Source organism: Lemur catta, chromosome 17, assembly GCF_020740605.2.
Source record: "Lemur catta isolate mLemCat1 chromosome 17, mLemCat1.pri, whole genome shotgun sequence".
Taxonomy (NCBI): domain Eukaryota; kingdom Metazoa; phylum Chordata; class Mammalia; order Primates; family Lemuridae; genus Lemur; species Lemur catta.
Window position 1 is genome coordinate 11460932 of NC_059144.1, and position 12005 is coordinate 11472936.

The 12005-nt window shown below is 47.5% G+C and overlaps 1 protein-coding gene across 1 annotated transcript in view; it reads left to right on the forward strand.

Annotated features, from left to right (window-relative positions):
• CFAP61 (cilia and flagella associated protein 61) overlaps positions 1-4724 on the forward strand; it is a 253590-nt gene extending 248866 nt beyond the window's left edge. The window contains exon 27 of the mRNA XM_045528893.1: positions 4249-4724. Within this exon, the coding sequence (XP_045384849.1) occupies positions 4249-4449 (201 nt within the window). The 3' untranslated portion in view covers positions 4450-4724. The remainder of the gene's footprint in view (positions 1-4248) is intronic.
• Positions 4725-12005: the final 7281 nt, after the last annotated feature.

Genomic DNA, 12005 nt, shown 5'->3' on the forward strand with positions numbered 1-12005 from the left:
ACCTATTAATAGAAGGGAGTGTCCGCAATCTGATAAAGGGTATTTAACAAAAACTCACAGCAACATCACACTCAGTGGTGAATGACTGAACACTGAAATCTTATCCCTGAGATCTGGAAGAAGACAAAGATGCCTGCTTTCACCGCTTATATTCCACATGGCACTGGAAGTTCTAGCCAGAGCAATCAGACAAGAAAAAGAAATAAAGGTATCCACATTGGAAATGAAGAAGTAAAACTATCTCTATTCTCAGGTGATGTGATCCTAAAAAATCCACAAAATAACTATCAGAGCTAATAAGTGAAGTCAGGTAAGTTGCAAGATACAAGATCAGCACACAATAATCAGTTGTGTACATTAGCAATGAATCATCTGAAAATGAAATTAAGGAAAAATTATACTTATGATAGCATCAAAATGAATAAAATACTTGGGAATGAATTTATCCAAAATGGTGCAAGACTTCTACACTGAAAACTACAAAACATTTCTGAAAGAAATTGAAGATAATCTAAATAAATGGAAAGACATCTATGTTCATGGATTTGAAGACTTCATACTGCCAAGATGGCAGTACCACCCCAAACCATCTACAGATTCAGTGTAATCTTTTCAAAATCCTAGGGGCATTTTTTTTACAGAAATACAAATCCTAAGTTCATATGGAAATGCAAGGAACTCCAAATAGCCAAAAATATCTTAGGGCGGGTAGAGGTGAGGGAAAGATCAAAATTGAAGGAATCAACATTTTCCAATTTCAAACCAGGACAGTGTGGTATTTGCATAAGGAAAGATATGTAGATCAATGGAATAAAACAGAGGGTCCAGAAGTAAACCTGTTTACAGGAAAAGATGCTCAACATCACTAATTATTAGGCAAATGCAAATCAGAACCACAGTGAGATACCACTTCACACCCACTAGGATGGCTAAAATCTAAAAAGAGGGTGGAAGGAATAAATGTTGGTGAGGATGTGAAAAAACTGCAACCCTTGCATTGCTGGTGGGAATGTAAAAGTGTGTAACTGCTATGGAAAATAGTCTGAGGGCACCTTAAAAGTTACACACACAATTACCATATGACCCAACAATTGGACTCCTAGGTATATATGCAAAAGAATTCAAACAGGTATTCAAAATGAACACTTGTATATGGATGTACGAACAAGCACTATTCAGACTATCCAGAAGGAAACAACCCAAATGTCCACCAACAGAGCAATGGATAAACAAATGTGGCCTATGCACATGATGGAATAGTATTCAGCCATGAAAAGTGAAGTACTAATACATTCTACAAATACAGTAGATGAACCTCAAAACATTATGCTAGAAGGACAAAAACCATATGATCATTTCAATAAATACAGAGAAAACATTTAATCATCAGGGAAATACAAACTAAAACCACAATGAGCTATCTCCTCACATCTGGGAAATGGCTGTTATCAAAAGATGAAAGATAAAAACTGTTGGCAAGGATGTGGAGAAAAGGGAATGCTTGTACACTGTTGGTGGAAATGTAAACTAATACAGCCATTTTGGAAAATAGCATGGAGGTTCCTTACAAAACTAAAAATAGAATTACCATATAATCCAGCAATCTCACTTGTGGGTATATAACCAAAGGAATTGAAATCAGTATGTCGAAGAGATGTCTGTACTCCCCTGTTCATTGCAGCATTATTCACAATAGCCAAGATATGGCAACAATCCACGTGTCCATAGACGGATGAATGATAAAGAAAATGTGGTGCACATACACAATGGAATACTATTCAGCTTAAAAAAGGAAATTCTGTCATTTGCAATAATATGGATGAACCTGGAGAGAATTACGCTAAATGAAATAAGCCAGACACAGAAAGACAAATACTACATGATCACATTTACAAGAGGAATCTACAAAAGTCAAATTCATAGAAATAGAGAGTGGAATGGTGGTTAACAAGGCATGGGGGTGGGGGTTTGGGAGCATGGAAAGAAAGGGGAAATGTTCAAAGGGGACAAAGTTTCAGTTACACGGAAGAAATAAGGTTAGTGACCTATTGCACAGCATGGGTGCCTAAAGTTAGTAATGTCTATTTAAAATTTGCTAAAAGAGTAGATTTTAAATGTTCTCACCACAGAGAAATGATAAGTATGTGAGGCGTTAGATATGTCAATTAGCCTGATTTAATCATTGACAATGTATACTTGTATCATGACATCACATTGTACCTCATAAATATACAAAATTATTATTGGTCAATTTAAATAATATTTAAAAAAATAATAAGTTAAGAAAGGAAGTTTCAGAAGATTACGAAAAATAAAACATTTTGCTAAGTCCAAGAAACCAGACAAAAAAAGTCATATATTATGTGTGGTATTATGAGAGGTAAGTTGGTCACAGATGAGCACTGTGTGAGGGGAGGTGGTCACACTGTGTGAGGGAAAGTGGTCACATTGTGTGAGGGGAGGTGGTCACATTGTGTGAGGGGCGGTGGTCACACTGTGTGAGGGGAGGTGGTCACACTGTGAGGGGGAGGTGGTCACATTGTGTGAGGGGAGGTGGTCACACTGTGTGAGGAGAGGTGGTCACACTGTGAGATGGGAGGTGGTCACATGTGAGAGTTCACACTTCAAGAGCAAATGTCCAAAAATCTCTTTACAATCTAGAGCAGTGTTTGCCTTGGATAAACTTTAAAATTTCCGTTTTGTAATCTGACGCTACTTACCCCAATGTCAGAACAGCATCATACAATGATTCAAAAATCTTCTATAATTTTATTAAGTTCATTGTTTTATTTTGGTTTGATACAATTCTCCAGAAAAATTAAGGAAGAAAGAATAAACCTCCTATACATTGCAGAATATATCCATGCGGACACATGGGTGGCACTCAAAGTTTTCATCACCTCTAATACATAGCTCTGGGCATCAGCTGGCTTTTCCCTCTCACTGCCTTTGTGGGGCTGTTTTAAATCCGAATTCCTGGGACCTCCACTGACTGTTATTCCAAATGCTGGGTGTATAATCTCTGACATCTATCCATGTCTTGCTTAAATAACGAAGTGATAATTACGTTATGCCTCCATATAGCTTTAAATCTATTTTCCTATCTGTAAGTTCTTACCATTAATAAATCAATGATCCATTAGAATCCTGCAAGTAATCACTTTTTCTTTCTGTTCATAATAAAAAGAATTATTGGAAGTCAAAATAAATATACAAAGTCCATGTGACTCTTCCTTTAGGGTGATGTTCAAGGATCACAGTGTTAAAAAAGCATACAGCTCAAACCTGGGTGAAGTGCTTTTTATAGTAACCCTGTATGGAGGGGGAGAGATGTGGTGAGGACGCAAATACAGTGAAATGTTGACTGTAGAGTCCAGATGGGGTGTGTGTGCAGGTGTTCACTGTACAGTTCTGTCAACTTACCACTATGTCTGAAAATTTCTATAATGAAACGTTGGGAAAATCTCTACTATATTATAGATATGCACAGCATATGATTCTTAGCTTCAAATAACTTTATTCACTCTCAGTCCTGTCTTTTAAAACATCAGTGAAATTTAACTGTCTTATGAGTTTATTCTAAGGTTTTAAAATCCTATTTCTTGGGGATTGTAACCAAGTAAACTAAACTATCTAGGAGTTTTCAAGTAAAAATGTTTACTCCCTTCCTTTCTTATTTTTAAAACAAGCGTGATTTACAGATAATTTTTATCTGAAAATTAAGGGCTTGAAATGACTAAATCCCTGGTGAATCTTGAGGACATTATGCTAAGTGATCTAAGCCGGTTACAGACAAATACTGCACGATTCCACAAGCATGAGGCACCTAGAGTAGTCAAAATGACAGAGACAAGACAGTAGAATAGGGGTTGCCAGGGACCGAGGGGAGGGGGAGATGAAGAGTTATTGCTTTATGGGAACAGAGTTTCCGCTTGGGAAGATGAAAACAGTTCTGGAGATGGATGGTGGTGATGGTTGCACAGCAATGCGAATGACTTAATACCACTCAACTGTGCACTTAAACACGGTGAAAATAATACATTTTAATGTTATATATATTTTGCCACACAATTAAAAATAATTTTTAAAAGAGTTTTAAAAAATAATTAAAAATAATTCTTTAAAAGCTCGAAAAAAAATTACCATCCTGGGGGAGCCGAGCACAATCTCTTCCATTTTAGCCAAACTGCCCTGTTAACTATGCAGACCAAGTCACGTCTGTGTCTGGCCTCTTACTGTGTTTTACAGGAGGAAGACCTTCCTTCCATGGAACAGTTTGCCCATCAGATAGAAAATGGAGAAATACACCTGACGGAGAAGCCCAGGAAGTATCTCAAAAGAGTTTTCCAGGAAACCATCTACAAACCCCTGGTGGAGAAGGGCATCCTCAACTACCTGCAGGATAACCGTTACCACCTGCCCATGTACGCGTGGCCAGGCATAATTTAGCTGTGGCCAGGGCCTCCCCTTTATTGTTTGCATACATGTAGCTCCTAGAAGTGCTCTCTGGAAATAGAAAAGGTCTCCGAAGCCTGGCTTGACGGGGAAGTGCAAAGTGCCCCCGTGATTTTGTGGAGTCTTCTCTGCCTCTATTTATGCCTGCAGCTTCCTGTTGCTCCAGTAGGTGGCGCACGGCCGTGCGTCTCCATGCTGGGGCAGGACGCTTTACAAACACTACGCATGTTCCTGCGCAGAATAATCCATTTTAGCAATAAAACGAGAGCACACTGTGTAAAACTTCTTTTTTTACCTTGGGTGTGATTCTGTTTTGATTTCCTGGAATTTTCTGCCACCCGTCTTGTTAGTTCTTCGCATGTTTATTCAGTAATACTTGTGGGTGATAAAAAAAAAGAACATCACGTGCCCAGAATGGAAAATTAGTAAAGCAGATGTTGAGATATTAAATCTGTAGTCTAAGTATCAAGAGCTCTGATTGTGCAGGAAAGTTTACATGACCTTTGGAAAGGAGGAGGCTGGTAGCACAACCCCAGTATTTCTATTTGGTGTTGCAGATAGGGAGCACACAGCTGCTGGCAAACCGGAAGATCAAGGGATCCGCACACAGGTTCTAGATTTTTAGCATGATAGTGGGAAATTAATCTAGTTCATTTTCTTTGACTCTGAGCACTGTTGCTTTGCATTTTGGGGGGGAGGTCCTCTGGTACATGTCACCTGTAATGCAGATCAGAAACCCTTTTTCTTATAAATAAAGCAAATTAATTGCCTACTAGAAAACAAATGGATTCAGGAACTAGTGGGAAGAACACATAAATAATTGTTTTTATTTGTGTCTCTCTTAGTAGATAGTGTGACGCAAGTTTTGGCCAGCAGGGCTTAAAACTGGATTTCATGAATGCAATTCCAGTTTTTGTTCATTTTTTGTATTTATGTAACATTTAGCAAAAGTTGGCACAATTATAGGGATTACACAGCTATTAGAAGGAAAACTCAGAGTTGGCATTACAGAATTATACACACATTATCAAACTCTCTGCTGCAAATTGCTTAATTATTTGGAACTACAAAGTTGTTTGATATTTCTCAAAAAGAAAATTGTTCCAAAACACTGGACTCTGATTTTTCCACGGCAGGCAAAAGCAAGCAATAAACGCTGCTAATTCCTTCACACGTACATTTTACACAAATGCATGGGTCATTTAGGGGAAGGGTCCAGCATTAGCCATATGGTACAAACTGTGTAACTTGAATGGGGAACAATCGCTACTGGTCCACTCTTCAGAATTCAGACCCAACACACGTGGAACCATATTTCAAGGGCTGGTGTGAATGAGTCAGCTCAAGCGACTCTCCCTCCCTCGTCCCTTTCCCCTGAGAGGACCTGGGTCAAACTCATCAGCAAATGGAGTGAGTTTCTGTGACAGGTCCAGGGACCCTTGGATGGAGATTAACAGAACAACCTCAGTTAGAGGATCAACAGTTATGACTTCTGTGACCAAGTATTAGCATTAAAAAGCCTCTAGTCACATAAAAGTGACCCCAAATGACAATGTCAACCTTAATACCAAATCATGCATAAATTTGACAATAATAGTTGTCCTCTGCTGCCAATATATCTTAGTCTACAAAGCATATTGGATGATGTTATTTTAATCCTTGTCCCACACTTAGAAAGTGGGCAATTCCCTGATTCTAGGCAATTTAGCATATATGTGAAATAGTTTCCTGAATCTAAGAATTTTAGCATATCTGTCCAGACTTGAGAGCTTTATCACTGAAGAACAAGTTTCCTAAGAATAAAAGAAGAATTCAAGAGTCATTGGTCATCACTTGAAATTGGCTATTTTACGGGCTCTGGGAGAATAAAGCTGACCATAAAAGCCTGGCAAAAGAAAGGGTTTCAAAGAGACCAATATTTCGATTTGGTGTGCTCAAGGCATAAATTCTGTAGAGACTAACGCATGCTTCAAGTCCCTACATATTTCAGCATTTGCTGTTGAGCTGGGGACATCTTGGGCTCTAAGCCTAATCTTGGAATTCAATAGTGTTAAGCAAAGAATATTGACCAGAAAATACCAAAGTTAATTTTCCAAAGTTTTATTCCCCCAAATCACGGGCAACGACCCCACCTACGGATGCTTAACGATCTCCTGACAGAGGTCGCTTTATAATAAAGAGTGTAGCCTCCTCCTTTCCAAAAATGGCTCCGTGTGCTTTTATTGCACTCAGATATCACAGGAAGGGAAAGGAAAAATAAAAGATGAGGTGAGGGAGGGATGGAAACACTGCACGGAGGATAAACTGTAAAGCCGGCCAATCAATATTTACCCTTAGAAGAGACAGAGAGGGAGGGAGGGGGGCAGAGAGAGAGGGAGGGAGCGCGCGCGCGCGCACCCGGGAGAGAGAGTGTTAGCCAAGAAACAGGGACAGGGGCTCGAAAGTCGCCGCGTGCGAGGAGCTGTTGATTGTTTTCTGGTTGAGAGAAGAAGTGATGATAAGGCTGGGATAAAGTAAGCGCCGGGAACGGGGCACGGAGCCCGGCAGCTGTATGCTAATGCTCGCAGAAACCAAGCCTCCGCGTCCCCCATTAAAGCAGGCGACCAGGAGGCCACACATCACTGAACAAATAGGCTCTCTCTAGACAAATAAAATAACACACGTTGGCCTGTGGGGAGGGGGCGAGAGAGGAATGGGGGCAGAGTAAGAGGGGAAAAGAGTGGGAGGAGAGCGAAGGAAGGGGGGAGAGAAGGGAAGAGAGTGGCGGGGAGGAGTGGGAGCGCGGAGGGAGGTGGCGGGGAGGGAGGCAGGGAGGACGGCAACCCGGACGGAGGGGTGAGGGGACAGACCGAGAGGAGAGAGGGACAGGAAGAGAAGGGGGAGCGGAAAGGCAGAAGAGGGATGAGGGAGAGGGAGAGAGATGAGGGAGAGGTGAAACAGGTGGGGAGCCAGAGCGGAGGGCAAAGAAGGGAAGGGACAAGGGAGGACGGAGGAAAGTCAGGGGGGACAGAGAAGGCGGATGAGAGGAGGAGGGAGAGAGGGCGACAGGAGGGGACGGAGGTGGTGGGAAGAACACCCTCTCCAACCCGAAGCAGGACCCCGGCCGGGGCAGAAAGCGCGCCCCGCTGGCCGGAGCCCGGCTGTCTCCTGGTCGCCCTCCACCCCGACCGGGGCAGGCGGGGCGCGGGAGGTGGAGCGTGGGGAGGCGCGGGAAGGATGCGGTCGCCGCGGCCTTTCGGCCGGGTTGGCTCGGGTTTGGGGGCTCATTTTCTGAGACGCAGGCGCGGGGCGAGAGGCCGCCGGTACCTCACAGGTGGAAGCAGATCTCTTTTGCGCCCCTAGTTCAATGTCGTCTTGGTCAGTTCAGTGCCTTCCCGACTCTTTCTGACTTAATGCTCTGGTTACGACTGTCCCACCTTTCCTGGCGTCGCCTTTGCCAGCTTTCGCCAACACCGCCCTTCCTGCCTCCCCACTCAGGCGCCCGTGCCCGACCGTCCGTCCCGGGCCCGGACGGTCCCACCGAGGCAAAAACAAACAGCCCCGAGGGCACTTCAAGCTGCGTGCAGTGGCCCCGACGGCACACGCGGGAGGATAAAGGAGGCGGCCAGCCACCCCGCCAGCCCCTGGCCGAATAATGGGCGCGCAGCAGATTGCCAGGGGCACTTGAAACTCGAGGGGAGGGACATACTTGAGCGCGGTCCCTCCCCGCTCCAGGCGCAGGGCGCAGCCTCGCGGATTCTCCCTTGTTCGCTCTCTTTCACGCACTCTCCTTTTGTGTGGAATTATTTAAACGGGAGATCCCTGGCAGCTTTATGCTAATGCGCCAAACAAAGGCAACGGCCAGCGGGCGGGGGGCCCGGAAGGTGCCTGGAGGCCCGGCCAGGCGGGGCGGCGGGCGGGCGGGCTGCGCGTGTCTCTCGCGTGCCCCTGGGACTGACACAACAACCCCTCATTCCTGCAAACACAAAGCCTCTCCCGGGCTCGGGCCCCTCCGGGACCCAGCGGCGGGCACTGCGGCGGTAACGTGCAGCTCCTGCTTGTGGGGACCGAGGGCCAGGAGTAGGGGCTTCTGTGAAGCCAGGTCTGCAGCAGAATGGGACAGAGGGGACGCTGACAACCCCCCTCCTGCTGTCTCCAAACGCCCTACCTGCCGTGGAGTGAGAAGGCGGACCCGCCCGTCTCCTCCCGTGAGTTCAGGAGCTGCCTGTACTCCTCGACACCCCAAGGAGCCGATTCCTTTGCGGAAGTTCCTCGTTTTAGCGCTCATTTCCAAGCGTCGCGCTTTCTAGAATCTCCCTGGAGTCTTGACTTTCATTCGGAACCGAGCCGGGGGTCACTGCCTGACGGCAGCCCTGCACACCAGGACAGAACTTGGAGCGCCTGCGGCCTCCAACTCCGCAGCCGTGGGAGGAAGAACCCACAGCGGGGTCTGCAAGGACAAGAAGCAAAGGACAAGAAGCAAAGAGGCCCCCAGATTTTTACAAAGCTCAGGCGACAAGGAGTCGGCTGCAGCGGGTCAAGCACACTTTGGTGGCCTGCCTTGAATCCTTATGCTCACCGACTCCCGTGAAGCCCCCCTAGGGGGTGGCAAATCAACGCTCAGAGTTTTCCCCCAACTTAACTCCACGCGGCCCTTACTCCGAATCGCAACGCGCAAAGGTCGGCCGCGGGGGCGCAGTGCGGCGGCGCTTCGCTCTTCCCAGAGGAAGGCAATCTCGATCCGAAGTCCCCATCCCTGCGGACGCGCAGATTCTGAGAAAATCACGCAGAAGACGGCGGAGATCCACAACCTGGTGCTCGGCTGAACCTGCTTGGACGTTGCCGTGTGCGTGCGCGCGTGTAGCCTAATTCTTGCCCAGCCCCGGGAGATGAAATGAGTATCCAATACTTGTACCTTTCAAGTTTCCAATTATTTTGACCGTACCCGTCTGAAAGCAGGTTTCATTTCCACTGACAAGACTAGAAGCCACAAATAAAGAAAAAGAAACGGATCCATTGAATCTCAGTATATCAATAGAGTTCAAAAGAATCTCTTGGCTAAATTCAGAGCCCTGTTTGTATTCACTCAGGCAGGAATTTTGTTTTGATTTTTTGTTGTTGGTGGTAGTGGTTCCCCCTCCACCACCACGCCTATTTACAATTATGGCTGTTGTTATTTTTTTAAGGCTTCACAAGGTGACTAACTCTCCGGGTTATCTGTTGAATGAAAGGAGTGTTACATATGCAACACCAAATACCCTGCAGTTAGTTGGGGATGTCGGGCTGAGCCCCCTCACCCCCGCCCCCGCCTTATTATTCCACAATCCAGATGGGATTCGTGATTAGAAAATAAAATTGGCCAAAGCTGTCTCGGAATCCTTTTCCCACTTCTAATTTCATCAGCAGTATTAATCAGCGCTCAAAGGAGCAAGGAAATAACATCAGTTCCTTTTACATAGAAACGGTTATACATTTTAGAAAAGTCATTGTAAGATTTCTAACTTTGGGGGGGAACTAGCATTCATCACAGTTAGCATTTTTAAACTGAGGTGAGATCTTTCAAATTATATTCCATTTTATGTATTCTTTTTTCAGCGTGTGGGTTAAAATATCACAAACATAAAAGCATCAAATATCTTTCCCTTGATTAACCAATTTGATTAACCCCTAAATTAACTAACCTAACAACTGTTCAAATCACAACTAATAAGTAATAACTCATGTGGACTCTATTTGAATATCAGTTTGACTTCTACGCCAGGGTATTTTCAGGGGAAAATCCAAAACAATTAAATACCTTCAGTGGAATTAAGCATAAGCAAAACTCAGCAAAATCTGTCTGGGTGCACAGAACTTTGCAGGAAAATGTTTCCTTCTCTTTCAATAAAGTGACATTTTCCTGAAAACATAGGGCATTTTATGGGGCTTTTTGTTATTTGTTTCCCAGTGACGGACGATCGGAGCCTGTACGCACTCGTGGGGTTCTGCCCTCGTTCCCCGGAGATTCTGCCTTTTGTGTTTCCGCGGGGCTGCATTGGGAAGGGGATGGAGGCTGCCCGCCGGGTCTGGAGTCCAAACCGGGCGGCGGCGGCAGAGTGTGTGCGTGTATGTGTGTATGGGGGGGTGGCGGGGGTCTTCGCTGTTGTCTTTCCTGGTGGCACAGGGGAGGCGGCTTGTCCTCCCCGAGGCCGCAGCCTGCCTCTGAGGACAGATTGCCCCCCCCTCCCCCAGCCGGCAGCACGCGTCTCTTTTGCGTCCAGATTGGCCGCGACCGGCGCTCAATAGCGGGAGGTTAATTTCCTTCACAAAGGTGAAGGGGGCACGGCTCCGGGGGGGCCCGCGCCCAGACAGGCGGCCCCTTTATTCCGCAGCGCCTTGATTGGAGCCCTTGATTTAGCATCTGATGTCAACCGGCAAACAAAATGCCCGCTCCGAATGAAAATGCATGAGGCCGCGCCAGGAGGGAGGAAACCAACTTCAGTGGGGCGCACGAGGCTGACCGCGCGTTTCGGGCTTTGGCCAACTCGACCCAGATTAACCCAGCCCTGGACCGCATGGAGGCTCCGGGCGGCCTGGGCCGCGCCCCTCCAAAGATGCCAATCCCCGAGCCTCCAGGAACGTAAAAGAAAAGTTCAGAAATTCAAGTTCCTTTTGGAACCCAGCCCAGCCCTCCCCCCACTCCAGCCCCGCTTCTGTTGGTGACGGAAGGCGTGCTGTGCCAACAGCTCCTCAAACTCCAGCGAAGCCTTCCCGAGACCCGCCGCCGCGCCGAGGCTTCTAGCACAAACGTCGCCCTCGGCTGCAGCCCGAAGGCCAGATCCTCCACCCATACTCAGAACTCCGGGGTCCCATTTTCGCTTGGACCCTAGGTCCCACACCCCACTGGTCCAAGCTACGGGCGGGGACTCTAGGTCGCCCCTACTCGCAGCCATTCTCGATTCTTGTTTATTTCCCGAACACCACGCGGAGCTCCCGCACCTCCCCGCAAGCCCTGCGCCCCGGCAGGCGCACTCCGGTCGCCCCCGCGCCTGCTTCGACCTCCCCCCCGCCCCCACCCAATCGGCGCGCACAACTTCCCCCTCGGCTCCGGCTTGCGGATTGAACCCTCCTGACATATTTGGGGCCATTCTTCTCCTTTGTTGCTATTTTGCTCGCGACCCGCGGGTAATCCCTGCGCGGGAGGGGGGCGTGCATTGTCGTGCTGATGGACGGGCCCATTTGGCGGCTCCGCGCCCCCCGGAGGAGAGACACAAAGCCCAGGCACGTGCGCCTCCCCATAGAGGAGCAGCAGACCGTGAAGGGAGGCGGGGCCGGGCGTGTGCCTGGGCCGGGCGGGGCGGCGGCGCCGGGCCGGGCGACGAGGGGCGCGCGCGGGGGCCCCGCGCCCTCAGGTACATCTGGCGCACCTACCGGGCGACCCCCGAGTCCCGGCCCCCTTTTTGCCGCCCCGAAGCTCTCCCACCCTACCAGGCAGAGGAGCTGCGGGCGCGCTGATTGGCTCCGGGGGAAGCGGGAGGCGAGAACAATGGCCCCCTCCCCCCGTTAAAAGGGAGCGGCTGACGGACCCAGGG